This window comes from Leuciscus leuciscus, assembly GCF_965113295.1.
Source record: "Leuciscus leuciscus genome assembly, chromosome: 5".
NCBI classification, from domain to species: domain Eukaryota; kingdom Metazoa; phylum Chordata; class Actinopteri; order Cypriniformes; family Leuciscidae; genus Leuciscus; species Leuciscus leuciscus.
Genome location: NC_138729.1, coordinates 38660602 through 38678895, shown reverse-complemented (window position 1 = coordinate 38678895; position 18294 = coordinate 38660602). Strand labels below are relative to the sequence as shown.

The 18294-nt window shown below is 36.9% G+C and overlaps 2 protein-coding genes across 4 annotated transcripts; one reads left to right on the top strand and one right to left on the bottom strand.

Annotated features, from left to right (window-relative positions):
- The first annotated feature begins 421 nt into the window (after positions 1–421).
- tp53 (tumor protein p53) lies at positions 422–9484 on the top strand. 3 transcript variants are annotated; one of them, XM_082169458.1, is made up of 11 exons: positions 422–557; positions 1275–1352; positions 1599–1641; positions 1741–1914; positions 4405–4588; positions 4695–4807; positions 4971–5080; positions 5898–6037; positions 6149–6246; positions 8561–8664; positions 8796–9484. In XM_082169458.1, the coding sequence occupies exons 2-11, from the start codon at positions 1297–1299 to the stop codon at positions 8890–8892; spliced, it is 1119 nt and encodes a 372-aa protein (XP_082025584.1). In that variant the 5' UTR covers positions 422–557; positions 1275–1296; the 3' UTR covers positions 8893–9484. The 3 variants fall into 3 exon arrangements, with proteins under 3 accessions (XP_082025584.1, XP_082025583.1, XP_082025585.1); XM_082169457.1 differs by having other exon boundaries at positions 428–581; XM_082169459.1 differs by having other exon boundaries at positions 430–581; positions 1294–1352.
- Positions 9485–9876: 392 nt separating this feature from the next.
- Positions 9877–17658, bottom strand: LOC309498625 (E3 ubiquitin-protein ligase TRIM69). Its single transcript, XM_082169456.1, has 11 exons — positions 17081–17658; positions 16664–16725; positions 16199–16323; positions 15855–15935; positions 14104–14214; positions 13540–13671; positions 13324–13452; positions 12790–12841; positions 11616–11642; positions 11500–11526; positions 9877–11380 (listed from the first exon to the last, which is right to left on the bottom strand). Exons 2-11 carry the CDS (start codon positions 16686–16688, stop codon positions 10830–10832), a joined length of 1260 nt encoding a protein of 419 aa, XP_082025582.1. The 5' UTR covers positions 16689–16725; positions 17081–17658; the 3' UTR covers positions 9877–10829.
- Positions 17659–18294: the final 636 nt, after the last annotated feature.

The following is an 18294-nucleotide window of genomic DNA, read 5'->3' as shown; positions in this document are numbered from 1 at the left end:
GGATCCCTCTGTATTATCAATCTTTTAACAACGTATTTCTTTGCCTAGAAATTGATAGGTGAGTTTTGCGTAATACATGTCAAATAGATGTCCAATATAATATGTAAAAGAGTTTAAAAATAAAGTGAAATAGGTGTACTGTCAAGCGCGCTCCCGCGACCCAACGCAGAGAAAAAGAGACAAGATATTACTAACTTCCTCATTGAGCAAGATTGCACGCCTTTTGAAATAACAGGATCGATTTTCGCAAGATATTCAGGTATCAGATTTTTTTTTTTTTTTTAAGAAAAAATGAATACGTAATGTCGAGTTGTCTATTAAACTCGTTTATTTTCTGCTGTATTTTTCTCTCTCGATTAATTCGTTCAGTAGTCAGTCAGGTGACGCTGACGTAGGCAGACTCCTCCTGTCGGGGAATCCCCACAAACTCCACGCGTGGATTTTGCTTCGGCTTTGCAAGAAACTCAATTTTTTGTTGTGTTGTTTTGGCCGTTGGGGTGAGTCACTCGAAACATCATCGCAGCAAGAGCAACGAGATAACCGTTTTGGGAGAAGAGGTCAGCAAAGTAAATTGTCGCAAGGTAACGTTAACAGAAAGACACTTGTGCTGATTCGTAGGAACGTAAGAGAACATATTTATGTTTATTTGATTTGAAAATGTTTTCCCGCTTTGGAGTCGGGATTCAGTACAAAATCATTTATGTATTCAAATTTTTTTTTATTTTGACGAGCTGACGTCGATGTGATAAAAATCGCTTTAAAATTTTTGAATTCAACTAATGAATTAACATAAGCGGAAACTCACAGGCCCGACGGCGCTTTAAACGTTATTGAAACGTCAGTGCTGCTAACCGTGGGGTGGGTTAACGTTAGCTGATAAAAATGGGAAAATCGCTCTTCCACTGTTATAAATTAATGTTGTTGTTGTTGTTGTTTTAAAGAAAAGTGCATTTTATGTCTAGACAAACTGTTTGCTTTACTTTAACGAGGTCTACAAATGTGCGATTAGCCTGTGAAACAAATTAGCTACTTAGCTAAGTTAAGAGGTAACGTTACCTTCGCGACTTGGCGATCGCTACTATTAACGTTTCTTCCAAGTTGTCATTCGATCAAACTCCTCGCGATGATATTTACAAACGTGATTTTGGATGTTTAATTAAGACGTTAACGCTTTTCGCAGAGACAACGTTTTTTAATTGAGAGCGAGTGTTATATTATCGTAATATTGCCCCTCAAGTGTTCAGAGGACTGAAAGTTTTCTATTTTGTTTGTAGTTTTGCGAATCTGAAACAGGACATGGCAGAAAATCCTGAGAGTCAAGAGTTTGCTGACCTCTGGGAGCGGAACCTCATGTAAGTTTGCAAGGAAGGATCACACTCCTGAGACTTGGTGCTGGTCATTTCATCAGTTTTATATGGGAGCAGGCAATGTTATGTCAGCTTTTTGGCATAATTTGTGGGTCATTAAAGGAATTTTGGTGTTTGTTCATTTTTCCTTGCATCCATTAAACTTGTCTTGGTCATCAGTAATCAGTACTTTGTTGTGTGTGTGCTTTAAGATTATCTAACTCTCTCTCTTTCTCCCAATTTGTGTCTCAGTTCAGCTCCAGAAGGTGGCCCTTGTTGGGACTTCAATGATGAGGTTATTTTCTTTTAATGGCACTTATACACGCTCATACACTCTAATATTCACAACTAATTTTTAATGCTGAACTCTTTTGTCTTATGTGTTTGAACGTAGTTCAACCTTCCGAGTTCGTTCGACCCAAATTTGTTTAACTTCGTGACTGAACTGCCTCAGCCGTCCACCTCCCCACCGACCTCCACTGTCCCAGTTGCCACCGATTATCCTGGTGACCATGGGTTTAAACTGCAGTTCCCGCAATCAGGCACAGCCAAGTCTGTCACCTGTACGGTAAGTTAAAAAACATGCGCACACATACATCCAAACATACTGTACTGAACTTCCATAAAATGTGACATTTTAGTTTACTTTCACCCATATAAAATAAATTAATATTTATTTGAAATAAATGAAAAATCAATCTGTTAGTTTCCGATTGCCATTGTTCATATTCTATATTCATCTGAAATAAAGTAGGATTTAGTGACAAATGTTAGTGATACTATATAGTTATTATAAATTACACTACAATTTTTAGTGACGATATTATAGTAAACTAACTTTAGTATGCAGTATGTTGTATCTTAAGTGTGAACATGGATGCACATGTACCTGTGGTAGAGACAGCTCAAATTGTTCTTTCTGGTGACCACTGAATCGGAATGTTGCCAGGATACCACGAGACTTCATTCATTCTTCATCGCCTTCGTTACTGTCCCGAGTAAAACATTCCCGACCTCCCATCTTTTGTGTATTCGCCACTTGAGTTCAGAGATAGCTGTTGTAGTCATTCAGCTTGTTGATCTAACATCTGGAGTGGGCAAATAAGAAATTGAATTTGGCAATTTCTTACGCCGTGGTCTGAAGACATGAATGGGCATGTTCTCATGTGGAGCAACAAAAACTTCTCCGGTAGCGCTGGGGTTAAAAAAAAAGAAAAGTGCCGCCCCACTGATACCCACCCCCCACCAAATATTTTTTCCTCTTTCTTCTTTTGCACTTTATTTGGTTCAATTCAGACCTTTCAAGTCCTTACTTTTTAGCAAGACTACTTAGCCTATATGCTTGTATGTAGTGCGACCCTACGATTTGGTGAATGGATAATGGCTAGTATGTAAATCAAAATTGCATATAGTTACAATAATTTTTATTTATTTATATATATATATATATATGTATAAATGGCTGTGCTGTTGGCTTACATGTATGCATTTTGCAGATGCTTTTATCCAAAGCAACTTACAATAGAGAAACAAAAGCAATTCATCCAATCCATTAAATTCATCTAATTCAAGTGCCAAGAACATTCATAGTGTACAAAGTCAGGTTTATTAGAAAGCCAGACTAGGAAACAAGCTAGAGCTTAGGTCATTTGTCTGTGCATTTATAAAATACAGTTTAATACACACTCTTGTGACCATCCAGTTTGTAGAAAGAGGTGTTTCTCTAAGATGGCTGCTTGATAAAAAGATAAGATGACCGCATTCGCCATCAGTCAAATAAGCTCTCACACCTTCTCTTCAGTGTACACTTCCATTTATGTTAGTAATGATGAGTCATATGTCTAGCTTTAGTCTATTTGTCATCTAACATTATTGAATCTGACAGTAGTTATATTTTATTTAGTCCTATATGAGTGAAATATCCTTGTTAATTTCATGTTTTTTGTCTTTGTGCCTTGATTTCTTTCTTTAAAAAAAAAAAATACTATAAGCAGCAATGTTTTTTTTAGTAAGTGGTAATCTGTAGAGATTGAACATGTCTGAACTTGTCCTCATAGAGCAGTGGGGGAGGGGACTGTCTGGTTCTACCAAAGCAGAAACTGCAGTCTACAAGACTCAGGCAGGGACGTTTGGCATCTAAAATTTTCCAGCCTAACAATTGGAGGGAGAAGTGTGTCCTATAGTGCAGTTTTAGGATAGAGAGTAGAATATATTCCTATTGTTATAGGAAAAGATAGTCAAACTGGTGTGTTTCAGATCCTGTGAGAAACTACAAGACAGCATCGGAAGGGTAAGAGGAAAATAAAATTCCAAAAAAACTCAACTGGGAATGTGATCAATTCTGTATTTTTTATCTAAAATGTATCAATTTAATTTGTGTCTGGATGTATTTTTTATTTTTCTTAAGGTCTGTGAGCTTTTGTTGTGACATTTGAGAATGTTGTTGATGCTTGCTTATCTTTCTAAAAAAAAAATCCAGTTTAATGTACAAATTTTTTGTCAGTTGAAACATAGACTTGAATTTGATCTATTTTATTTTTTACTTCGTTTTTCTGGCATAACACAAATGCATATTAAATGTGTTGATTCACAATTAGCAAATACATATTCTCAAAATCTGCCTGTCAGACTGAAGTTTATTGTTAAAGGCTGTGAATTAGCCACAACTGTAGTGTTGGTGGATTAAAGGGACAAATTTAGAGATGCAATATCCCAGGTTTTACTGTGCTGATAATTATTGTTAGCAAGTACAGTGTCAGCCCATTAAATCCTCTCTTTGAAACATCCACTTTAATGCACCACTGCTAAGAAAAAAGATCTAGATAAAGTAGTCGGCCAAACTAATCAACTAGTAGTCGATAGTTGGACAGCTAGTCAGCCATCTTAACCCATTTCTAATTTCAATAAACATTCTCATGAATTGTAACAAATGTTATGAATGTTCTATTAACTTGTGTGATTACTTATACTAATTACTACTATGTACTAATATTTAACTTTAGTGTAACTTTCATTTATATGAATCTCATAATGATCTCTTCTTTTTCTCTGATTGCAGTACTCCCCAGACCTGAACAAGCTCTTTTGCCAGTTGGCGAAAACGTGTCCAGTTCAGATGGTGGTGGAAGTTGCCCCTCCCCAAGGCTCAGTGCTCAGAGCCACAGCCATTTATAAAAAGTCTGAGCATGTGGCTGAGGTGGTCCGGCGTTGCCCCCACCACGAGAGAACACATGATACTGATGGTATAACGCTATCTTTCTCGCGCTATTGTACAAGAAAACACCAGTTTTAAGCTCTCTCACCTGATCTACTAAAAGCCATTAACAGATCTGTGTACTCTCTGTTCAGGATTGGCTCCTTCTGCTCACCTGATCCGAGTGGAAGGAAACATGCGTGCTATTTACAAGGAAGATGACACCACCTCCAGGCACAGTGTAGTGGTGCCCTATGAAGCTCCTCAGGTCAGTCTCAATATTTGAATCTGTAATGGCATTAGATGGCAAGATTTACAATGAACGATGAGGTTAAGTAGTACAATGACAATTTTCATTCAACGTGTATTGTTTGGCCGCAACACACCTGTGGGTTTATTTCGTAACGTCATGTTTTTTTGTTTTTTTGCAGCTGGGAGCAGAATTCATCACAATTCTGTATAATTACATGTGCAATAGTAGCTGCATGGGTGGCATGAACCGCCGGCCCATCCTCACAATCATCACTCTGGAGACTCAGGAGTAAGAAGTGCATGTTTTATTGTCGAATATCACGATTTGTTAATGGTGGACGATTAAAATGTTGCCTAATAGTAAACATGCTGCCGCTTAAGGGATAGTTCACCCAAAAATGAAAATTCTGTCATTATTTACGCACTCTAATGTTGTTTTAATTTCTTTCTTGTGCTGAACACAAAAGAAGATACTTTGAAGAATGTGGCCATCCAAACAGTTGCTGGTCCCCATTGACTTCCATAGTAGGAAAAAATATACTACGGAAGTCACTGGGGACCAGCAACTGTTTGGATAGCAAATACTTCAAAATAAACTTTTCTTTCTAATGTTGAAAATAACTTGTTCGGGTTTAAAACTTGAGAGAGTAAATGATAACAATTTTCATTTTTGGTGGAACTATCCCTTTAATGTTAATAAAACAACAAAACACAAGGAGAAAATTACTCACTGCTTTTGACTGAGAACTTTAACAGTAGCTTTAATAAGAATCAATGTATAATTTATACAGTGAGGTTTATGTAGTGTTTTATTTTTTTGTTTATTTAATTTCTTTCTTGATTGCTGTAGCTGAACAAATAAAGCACTGTTCATTTGTATATTATGTTGTGTATATGTAATGTGTATCATTGTTCTTATTTTTTAATTACAAAGAAAATAGTCTGCCATTCTTTTTTTATTTTATATTATATATTTTTACATTTTGTTACCCAAGGCTTTTATGATTTTCCTGAAAAAAATCGTGATATGATATTTATGATATTTTTGCAATATCGCCCACCCTAACACAAATGATCATCAAATCTGTTTTACTCTTGTCCTTCAGCGGTCAGATGCTGGGTCGCAGATCCTTCGAGGTGCGCGTCTGTGCATGCCCAGGCAGAGACAGGAAAACTGAAGAGAGCAACTTCAGGAAAGACCAGGAGACCAAAACCGTGAGCAAGACCCCCTCTACCACTAAGCGAAGTACGTTTGCGTGTGTATATGAATGTAATTCAGTTAGATTGCACCTACACTGCTGAATAAAAGTATACATTTCTTCAGAATGTTATAGTAATGTAAAATCTGATCTGGCAGGTTTGATGAAAGAATCCTCCTCTTCTACATCTCGACTGGAGGCCAGCAAGAAGGCCAAGCTGAGCGCCAGCAGTGATGAAGAAATCTATACTCTGCAGGTGATAACACACTTTCTGTTTTCTTTTTATCATTCTTCTGTGATTCATTCTTCTCCATTTTCATGAAGATTATTGTGGGCTTTATTGAGGGGTTCATTCAGGGTTGCTGCGGGTCCTTAAAAAGTCTTAAAGGCACAATATGTAAGATTTTTGGATTGAAATATCCCAAAACACTAGAACAATGTTATATATTTCGTTGACTTTTGTACTTGCATTATCCCACATGTCTCTGTTCCAATCCAGAGAAAACATTTATTTTAACTAGTGTAACGACCCATATCATTGCGTCGCCTATCAATGACGTCATATCCACATTACCCTCAATTTCCGGTTTTACTTCCATAGAAACCATGGAAATACCAAAGACGCTTTAATATATTACGTTTTATTAGACAGGTGAGCAGCTGTTTGGATACCTTTATCGAGAGAAAACTTATCATTGTTAAATACTGCCGTGCAAAGGCAAAAGCCCGTAACAGATATTTTTGGCACATTCAAGACCTCCTTTATCATGTGGATAAGTATCTTGAGTCATTTTCGTTGTTTTTTTTTGAGAAAATAATGGGTTGTCTTAACAGTAACTTCCAAGAGCCCATGAGAAACCAAGGCAGAACACTGTAACACCAGTTACCGCTCTTTGCCTTTGTTTTGGAACGCTCAAATTGAGTTACGGTACGTAACGGTTACGTGCAATATCGATCACGAAGGAAGGATATATGCAGAGTTGACAGAAAAATGTTACTCATGCCGTAGCAGGTGAATACAACAAAGAACTAACGCCCCGCCTCACCCAGTTTGGGTACCGGACCTGGTTGAAACACTATGCATCTACTTGGCAGAGTGGCAAAACTGCGCCGGCACCTTCAGCACCGCTCTAAACACGGTCGAGCCGACGCGGGAATACTATGTCACAGGGAGTGATAATAATGTAGCAACAAGTGTATTGGTGCATACAATATCAGACCAGCTGCTGTTGTCCAAGCGGATTATACAGACAATCACAGCGTCCCGAATAAATCCGCGGGACGAGCGAAGTGCACAAGCTCAATAATATGGCAGACAGAAACCCCTGCATACTGAAAAGTTGCAGAACACAGAAGGTTGTGCATTAGTCGTCCAGGTAGTCCAGAACGCTCTCCCCACTGAGTCTCAAAAGGGAAAGCACTGCATTCATACTTTTCGTGAACATACGAGGAGAACGACACCTTCGAATGCGAATGTCAGGATGCGCCTGTGATGAGGGGCTATCTGAATGTGAAAGTGTATGCGTCTTTCAGGTCCACCACTGCTATAAACCAGTACCAGCGCAAGTCTTATGCCATATCGGGTTCTTACGCCACTGTGTACCAATTGAAGATACTCTTTACCGCTATAGAGGTATTTTGTCATGTCTAATGTATTAATAATGCCATCAGAATGCAACCAAAGCACAGGATAGCAATAAGTAGATGACTGTAAGTAATTGTAAATCATACAAAATAAATGCCATGATCACTAGATTTGATAAAGGTGTTACTATAATGATTTTGTTAATGGTGATCAGCAATCAAATATTGATGATGTAGAAGTTACTGCCTTTTGCCTTGGCATGACTTCTCACTTTTTGCTGACAATACAAAGGCAGAGAACAGTAACTTTAAAGTAGTGGTCAAAAGTCAAGTTTGAGCTCAAGATTTTGTGCTGCGTTACCCCACAATTTTAATTTGTCAAATAAAGTGGCCTGTATGAGTAGCAATTCAGCACTTGTCGCTGTTTCATTCGAATGAAATAAAATAATGTGATTTTAAGTGATTGTACGTAACACTAACAAAGTTCAAGTTCTGGGAAGGAGGTGAGCGTTACTTAATTTTAATCATAAAATAAACAAAACAAAACAAAAGGAGCGGCAGCAACCAACTGCGGCATACAAGCATACGTAAAATGTCCCGGACTCTCAGCCCTGCCCTGCTCAATATCACAGTGATGTTAATAAAACTTCAATACATTAGCTCATCCATGAACACGATTTCTGCCTGAGTCCCGTCAGATTATTTTCCATCGGCTGTGGAAGTCAAGACGACAACTCTCATGATTCCACGATCATTTCTCTCCATCATCAAGCTACGCCTTTGTTGTTGTTTTGAATAAGCGATCTCTAGCGGTGAAACTTACATACTGTGCCTTTAAATTCAGTTTGATCAAATTTAAGGTCATAAAAAGTTTGCACTAATCCAGCTTATACTTAAAACTTGGTATTGTGTATTACAAATATTGTTGGATAAGACTTTAAACAAAACCGTTGTGGTTTATTTGTATGCATGACCTCTTCACACAGGTGAGGGGTAAGGAGAGATTTGAAATGCTAAAGAAGATTAATGATGGTTTGGAGCTTAGCGACGTTGTGCCTCCATGCGACATAGACAAGTACCGACAGAAAATGTAAGTGTTATTTCACAACTGCATCTTTTTCTGTGTTGTAATCAACTTTTACAGCATTTACACAATGACTGTCAACATAGAGCTCATTCGACACGTATATATCCATAACATTCTTTGTATTTTGAATTCAGCTTGTCCAAAACCAAGAAAGAAAAAGATGGCCAAACACCTGAGCCCAAAAGAGGGAAAAAACTGATGGTAAAGGATGAAAAGAGCGATTCTGATTAAGATGGCGGGATGCTGAAAGAAAAAGAAAGAGAGAGTTTTGGTTTTTTTCTGCCTTTGTTATGCCTTTATTTGACCAAAACAGCTTGTCATAGATGGAGCATTTGTTGAATTGCGGACCGATGTGATCCCTCAGTCCTGTATGTCATATTTCATCTTGTTTACTCCACGGGGACATGTGTAAGTCAGCTGATCCAGAAAAGTTCTGTATGAGTAAGGCTAGTATCAGCTGGGTACTGTAGGGTGTGCTGTGCTCTATCAGCACTAGAGAAGCAATACTGGCCCATCATTTTGCAGACCTGATAAATGAATGTCAAGCAATGAGGCTTAACTGTGCGTAGGATTTTCTTCCCTGTTGTGGGTCAGTGCAGGTCACTTGCCTCCTAACTCATAGTTTCTGCACTCTCTGGTTAGGTTGTAAAGGAGTTTGTCTCTGAATTACTAGATGGCCAAATTTAGTTATACCAGTATTTTGTAACCTGTTGTATTTTGTAACCAGCTTTTTATAAGAAAAGAGTATGAATAATAGATGAAACGAGCAGCACTGGTTACAAGCCAAAATCTCTAATAAAAATAACAAAAAAGCAACACTGTATTTTGTATTTGGAATCCTTTTTATTAAGTTTTTTTTTTTTTTTTTTATCTTTATATCTTAATGTATGACAGAATACACCATCTTTGATTTCTCTCGCTCAAAGAGTAGAACGTTGGTCTAACAAACCTTTAAATTGATCTGTTATGGTCTGAAGATTTTGTGCAACCATATACTGCCATTTGAACTACTTCTGGATTTACTCTTGTTATTTGTTGTTTTACGTAATATGGCAAAGATAAAAACTCATAACTGGCCAGTCAGATTTACCATGAAATAACCGTTGTGTAAGTGGTTATGGGTTGAATGCCTAAATATGATCAAATTCTCAGGGCATGTTTGAGTCCCTCCTGGTAATCTTGATAAAACTTTATACTGTTCTAATTTACTATAGATTTTTATGCTATTTTTGTTTTTTTCCTTTTATGTTCTTGTACCCGCATAGTTGCCTTTATACATATACACATGCATTTATTTGTATCTGGGGACATTTTTTTAAATACACACTTTTTAAAAAAAATGATTGTGTCTTGATTTCTTTTTTGGTATGTTTATGCAGTTTTAAATAAGTTACAAGAAATGCAATGTGCATTTGAGATTCATAATAAAACATGTAACACAATTACATAACATTGTGCTAGGGGTTAGGACTGCCAATTTGGAGCTTGTAGACAATCATATTGTGTGCTTTGAATTCTATTTTTATGAGTCTCAAAGTATTCATTGTTGGCATTCCAAGCAGTGAATCATACTGAATTCACAAAACCCCCAAATTGAATAGATTGGTTCCAAATCCTACCCACTACCCAAGTGTACACTCTGTACACTACCAAGTGGTGCTATATTATGCAAATTTACATTATTGTTTATAATCTAAGAATTGTGAGCTAGAATCAAATGTTTTTTTATGAATTATATAAAATAAAATAAAAATTATTGTACTACTATTTTTGATTCGGATGAAATGGCAAATATCATTCAGAGGCAAACCTAACAAAAATGACAAGGAATTTTGATTCATCAAACGATTGTCCAGTGTGCTTCATAAGGACTAACTGACTTGTGAGCACAACGTTCAAACTTCACAAAACTATGTACATATAGACAGCAGAACAATCATAATTTCATAATTTTCCAGTAAGAAAATCCTCAGAACTTTGCAACTGTGCTGAAGTTGAAATTTACAACCAAAACAACTTCACAGTATCCACGGGATCTCATCCTTCAGATCTGACAGATGATAATCTGCTTGGATCCCGATGACTGGCAGCTGTATTCGTATGCAAGTCCCACCTGCTGCCCTCATTAGCCCTATGAGGACATTTGTCACGTTACAAGGACTGCAGATCTATAGAGAGATGTCGAAAGAGGACGTTTCTGAATTGACTGTGGAGGACAGTGTGATAAGCGTACGTCCATCCAGTGGTGCGAAAAGCGGGTACAACTTTTCTCTGAAATTTGCAGTAAATGTGAAGATATGTGAGCGTGTCTCTGCATTGTAGAAAGACAGGTGCCCTTCCTCATAATCCAGGTAGACTCCCAGCTTTCTGGGCACAAGTGTAAGAGGTAGCTCAGTCTCCGGCTTGGTGCATGCATAAAACTGCCGTGTGCTTCTCCATATTGTCCAGAAGCCCTCAGAAGGGTTCATGGGACTTCGGCCTTTCCTTTTGGAGGAGGAAGTGGTCACTCCGACACGCCAGTAGCCTTTGTTGGCAATATCAACTTCCCAATAGTACCGACCGGAAGTGAGCCCTTCCCAGCCCAGAACGCATGGCCAGCTGTCAAAGCGCTGGTTACTGAATGACACTTCGGTTTCACTCAGAGCTTCCTGTACCCTCTTTTTGTCATCTGAGAGCTGTAACCATGGGTGGTTAGTCATCGGGTCCAGTGTGATGTCCACTAAACAGAGGAGATGATAAAGTGGAACAGGTGCAAATATAAATTTAAAAGCTTTCTTAAGCCCAAACTAATTTTCATTGGCAAAATTAGCGAATCATGAAGGTCTGAATCAGGGATACCTGAAGCACTGCGGATCCATCTCCACACTATGGAAAACAGTGATAAACATTATTACCACAGTGATGATTAAAATAAGGATGACATGATAATGCATAATAAATACATAAATCTGTACCTGAGTTTGGAATGTACTTTGGTGTCTCTGTCAAAACAATTAAACACACTGAATTGTACTGTATATATAAGTATGAGTAGTCAATATAATTTAATCACTAAATTAAATTCCTTTTAAACTTTTGTCCTAAAAGGAATTTAATGTAAATTGGCAAATCTGTATTTCAATCTAATGACAGGTGAAGGGGGTGGATTGGAATCCACTGCTGCTTCAATGTATATGTAATGAGTGATTATAATAATCATGATATTAATCAATATTTTTCCTTCTAATATTATATGAGTTGAATGACTTCTCTGGAGATTTTACTTTGTTATAGAAGTTACCAGTGTGATTACTGAAATGTTCTTTTAATGTATTCTTTTTAATGTCTGTATTTGATATCTGAATGCAGTAACAGTGCTTGCTAATTTAGCCCGACTTCCAGAAATGAAATAGGGACATGTTTTGTGTTTGAGAAAGGTCTTCAACGTGTTAAAACATATAGGGGTCATTGAAGTCTATAGTTTAAGGGACCATTTCTCAGTTAAAGCCTTACTTTCCAGTTAGACTAAAATGTAGCTCTTCTTGAGAAAGAACGCATTATCTTGATGTTTTGAGACGATACTCCTGTTTATAGTTAGAGCCTGGCCAAATCCAACCTTGGAAAAGCTGTGTGTCGGTGTGTGTGTGTTAATCTTCTTGGTCACAGGTTAAGGAACCACTGGCATTATTGGAGATTGACTGAGTTGTTGTTCGGGACATGCTGGCGCCCAGCAACCCAAATCTGCGACCTGGAAGGTCACGACGTGCCTAACTTCAGGGTCTGAGTGTCAGCTGCATAATCGATGGAGATATCCTTCAGTTTATCTGTATATGTGTGGAAAATTACTATGTTTATCTGTGTCTTAGCCAATGAGAATCATTCAACCTGAAGCAATGATGTAGCTTAGACCTTGGTGTAGGGTATGACTGCTGTGATCTTTGTAACTGCAAGCGGGGCGGCCAACGAACTCCTGTGTGAGTCTTGAAGCTGACTTCTGCTGATGAAACTGCAAACTATCTTCAGTAAAACTTTTCTTCAATTTATTATAATTCTGACTCCGGGTCTTCTTTCAAATATCTGGTCCTTGGATCCTAAACTGTTAACCCCTAACACAGGTCTAAGTAAAAATAAAAAAATAAAAAGAATTACCTGTTTTCCAGGTACGATGTTTGCTTAGGAGCCATAGCTGAGGAACAACACCCTAAAAAATACATTATAAATATAATACATCTAAATATACTGCTTATATTATTTTGTGTGTGTGTGTGTGTGTGTGTGTGTGTGTGTGTGTGTGTGTGTGTGTGTGTGTGTGTTATACAAATATATATGAATCTCTGTAACTGAACCTGAAATCTCTGAAACTGAATCTCTCTAGAACGGAATCTCTTTCTTGGAAAGGAGACAGCAAACTGCCATAAAGGTCTAGGATGTTCGAAAACACAAATAACCAAAGCACAAATGCATTTTTACAGAATAAATACCGCAAAGTGAAAAAAGAATAAGCTTCTTTGGGCATGGTGACGATCTGTAAACTGTGCTAAACTGTTTACATAAGCAGTGATAAAAGTATATTCTGATACTGTTTAAATTGTCTGTAGATTCAGTATATGGTTGCAAACTATGGACTCATGCTAGATGTTTGTAAAAAAGTTTAGTTTATTGGTCTCTTATCTAAACTTGTACCTGGCTGTCCTGCTTCAGTAGAGACCAAGTTATGAATTCCAAAAAAGGCAATAGAGTCAAGATTTTCCTCTTCTTCAGTTCCAGCTGCTTCAGAAACTGGCCTAATTCGTGCCTCATCACACCACAGTGCTGCACACAGGTATAATATACATGTACACAAATACTGCACATACATTTTTACATTATGTCTCATGGGGTCAAACACGCTGATCTCACCTCTGACACAGTCTGTAGCTCTTTAGCCCATTCCATGATCTTCTGCTCTATGTGCTTGGCAGAATCAGCCTTGTTCTCTTTCTGCTCCCAGATCGCATCTCGTTCTTGTCGCCATGTGCTCTCACTAAACAACTACAGGTAGGAGAAAATAATAAACTCAATCTAAGCAATGACCTTAATGAAAACAATTAAAGATGTTATTCTTTTTCCAGAAGTTTGGTGACTGCCATGAGTAATTCGTAGTTTGAACACTGGGGGTGCTTGATGAGATTTCTGCATTCTGCTTTTTTGCGTATTTTTTTATAGGTATATTAGAAGTACTGTATGTATACATACATATTTGGAAGAACTATAATGCATATGTAAAACATTTTTTATGGATTATAGAATATAGAATTATCACAAATTATTATTATTTTTTTACATTTTGATCAACTCTATGCACTTTTATACATTTTCTCATGTTTGTGAACTTGTTAGACATAACTGATATCAGTTAAGCAGTAACCTATGTCATTTGTTTATACATACAGTAGGCTATGTCTCTTTTAGTCATAAACTCACATTGTCAACTTTCTTGAACTCCTGTGCCCACTCCAGGATGAGCTTGCGGCATTGCTCCAGACTATGTGGCTCTGCATGCATACGTGGGTCTTCATCTGCATTGGCACCAGGCTAAAACACACACACACACACACACACACACACACACACACACACACACACACACACACACACACACACACACACACACACACACACACACATCAATCACACAGAGAGATGGGAGATTGCGTTGTGGACACAAAGAAACAGAAACCTCTGCTTTACGTTCTTTACCTCCACATTGTGCACAAAAATCATCACCTCACCATCCCATGGTGAATTTCACCTTCAGTTCAATACAACCATCATGACAGGTAGTGACATGGAGTTAATTTAGTCTTATCAGTAGCTTTATGATACATGAATTATGAAACTTCTATGGACTTAGCTTTGTCAACGGGTGATAAACAGTTACTTTATAAGATGTTGCCAAGCGACCTTAATAACATTAAAGAGACAGTTCACCCAAAAATGAAAATCCTATCATTTGGTCCCTCCTGTTCCAAGCCTGTTTTTCAGCGACTTTTTCTTCACTGTTTCACAGTAGGTGGCGATGTTACTGTCTTAATGAGGGAATAATTGAATTGTTTATTCAACCAATTCGTTTAAAAACACTAAATTATTTAGGAACAAAACCATGTGAATCTTCACAGCCACTAAAAAAGTAAGTTCTATATAGTATGAATGAGTGTAGTATGAATGTAATCTGGATGTATTACATTTGCCATGCTGTCATTATAATGTGACCTAGCATCAGTTGCATCGCTTCACTGCCATTCACAAATCCTCTCATGGCCTCATGGGACAGTAAAGTCATGCACACTTCAGAATCTCGCCAGAAAAAGTAGGTCATCTGGGTACATTTTGACTACTCTTTTATGAGTGATATTAATTCGGTCATACTTCTTTTGTCACATAGCCTACTGTTTTTCACCAACTATATAGTAGGGAAGTATGTGATTTCAGAGACAGCCATATCTTTATGAAGTGAGTCACTGAATCATTTACCTTACCGATTCGTTCAAAAACACTGATACAATGCTGTGTGTTGCACATAGACTCGCAACAGTTATTTTTTTGTTTTATTGAAAAAGAGACAAAGGAACTGGCAATTGTGTTTAAAAATGCAAGTTACCCAAGTTCTTCTTATTCTTTTTTTGAACCGGTGTATAAAAGCAATATCACACTTGCTCACGTCTATGGGTAACTACCAAACAACGTTGTTGTGCCTTTGAAGGGCACTTTGGGCAGCGGACACATTTGTGTTCCACATTAAAGTGGACACCTAAATGCCTTAACAAAGGGTCCTTCCACAATTATATTAACGAAGGGTACATGTGATGGTCACTTCAAGGAAGTAAAGGTGCTTTCACACCATGTCGTAATTACTGTAATTTCAACTGTAAAAAGTGAATTTTCTGAGAACATCACATCACATGTTGTCAGCCAGAAATTACAGTAATTTGACATGATGTAATTTTATTGTTTGTAGTCATGTGACCAGGGTGCAATTCATTTAAAGCTAGATGGCGGGACTGTTTGAGTTAATGTATAAACAGTATAAACTGTTTGTCATTACATTACACACTTTTTCATCTTGCATTTCATAGGAAGTTTAAAGAAGTTTCACAATTACATGTAATTACTTGCAGCTTTGTGGAATCACATGGTGATGATAGTTTTTAAAATCCATAAGCTTTACACGTTACCTTGCAGACATGTTCCACCTGCTGTTTCCACTGAGTGATAAATTTCACACATTCCTGCAGGCTGCGGAGATCTTTCAAGTCCTGTATAGCAACAGAAAGATTGGTTAGGTGTATATTAGGCAAAAACATTAAACTTCAAAACAATACACAAAATATCTATCTATCTATCTATCTATCTATCTATCTATCTATCTATCTATCTATCTATCTATCTATCTATCTATCTATCTATCTATCTATTGTCTTTCTTTCTTTCTTTCTTTCTTTCTTTCTTTCTTTCTTTCTTTCTTTCTTTCTTTCTTTCTTTCTTTCTTTCTTTCTTTCTTTCTTTCTTTCTTTCTTACCTTTTGTCTGTGGCTCTGACTGCTCTGGCTAGGAACGGAGCTGTGAGCCTGAAGACTTTCATCAGGAAGAGCCCAGCGCACAGCTCCGATAGAGTTACTCAAACCAGCTTCAGGTGCCTCAAATCCTGTTATATACACACAACAAAACATACACTTTCTAACATTCATACACACTATAAAATCATAAGTGTCATAGGCCTGTGTTCACACACAGGGTATGATTAAACCAGTATCAGGCCTTAGTTCAATTAAGACATTTAAGTAGCTTTTATGAGCGTGCCTTAGAAAAAACAAATTTGCATCTTGAGACAAAACAATGGCATTGACATATTTTATGATATACCAGTGCAAGTTGCTTTGAGTTAAAACAGCTCAATAATGCATTTTAGTCTGGGACTAGGCTTAAGGCTTGTCTGTGAAACCAGGGGATAATATTATCATTGAAATCACAATGTTTAAACTTACGTTTGCCCTTCAGGATACTCTTCATATTGGCTGATTAAAAAATCCAGTTTTCTCTTGAGTACCTTATACAGAACACAAAGCTCATCAAACATCTGAATCAACCCAAGTACTTAATAATTATGATATATTTAATATGCATAATTTATTATGTAATTTAATCATATTATATTATAAATACTATTATTTAAATGAATTAAATATATCAATTTTACATTTTAAATAAAATACCTGTTACTACTAAATGAATAGGAAGTACATAAAAATTAACACAAATATATCCCAAATAAAGGTGAAAGCACAGACAGCTTTTACTTCCTGAAAAAAAAAGATTGAAAAAAAGAGAGGCCTCTCTCTCTCTCTCTCTTATATATTAAAATATTATGTTTAAATTAAAGGAAGGAAGTTTATATCCCTCACCTTCTCTATTGCGGGAACAGGCCAGCTCGGAGATTTGTGGTGCACACCAGCAGAACCAGAGCATAAGGACCCAGATTCTCTATCATGTCATCTGTATAACTAGACAACAACCTTTGACTCCTCAATCCACCCTAGTCATAGACACATGATATCTATATCAACTGGTGTAAACTTATAAAGGAGGAGCAGTGATAAGGGCATTGCCATTATGAGCTTGTGTAATCAGTTCATTTAGGTTGAATAATATGCTTTAGTTGCTAGTATGGTCAGGTCTGATCAATTCAAAGTCTAAATAACTAATAAAAGAAACAATACAAGCATGACTTTGTTTGGTTTAAAATTGAACAAGCTGACTGAGAAGTAAAGACAGCAAGTTTTGATACTTTAAAACTAAAACTGAAATGAATGAACTCAGCATCACTGTCAGAAGATTTAAACTTTCTGTGACGTTCCATTTAAACCAAGTCCAGAAATGAATCATGTGAATTTGTTTACATGCATGTAAGCAATTGCAATTGTTTAAGATGCAGTTTCATTTGAAATAATGGAGAAAATCATATTATACTCATATGATTAATATGCAGTTTCACATTAAACAACAACTGGCACAGAAACAGACATAATGAAATATGTCTTGCTCATTTTTCTCACCACACCCCGATGGTCGTCATTTCAAGATAACTAAATGTTGTTCTCATGAAATGAAACCACAAGAACAGCAAGTTCTCAAATGACTCAAATGTCTTTTATTTTCTTACTGCAGATTTTAAGAAGTAAAATGTTTGTTACTCTGATCAGCCAGTCCTAAAGTAGATATATTACCAAAATCATTTGAAGCATTTGCCTGTAAGATTAAAATGCTTTGTAAGACATTAAGAACATGCATAACAGTTAAGAAATAGTTAAGATAGTTTAATGTGTTCATTGATTCTTTAAGAGTAATGAGCTTTAGACCTGTTTTTAAATCTGTTTATCAATTCATTAAGAATGTCAATGGGGCTTTATTTAGCTTCTTGTGAAAGTGTTATTGCTCAAGTTGTTATTTGTTCAGTGTTTATTTTCTGAACCTTCATGGGCGAGAGCTCAGCCATTTGTCCTTCACACTGATTCTGATTGGTTGCGGAGGTTCAAACGTTAGATTAACGTAAGCTCATACTTTATAATGGAGCGTATCTCCAAGATAAAGGATGATCACACAGAAAGACCATGTAATA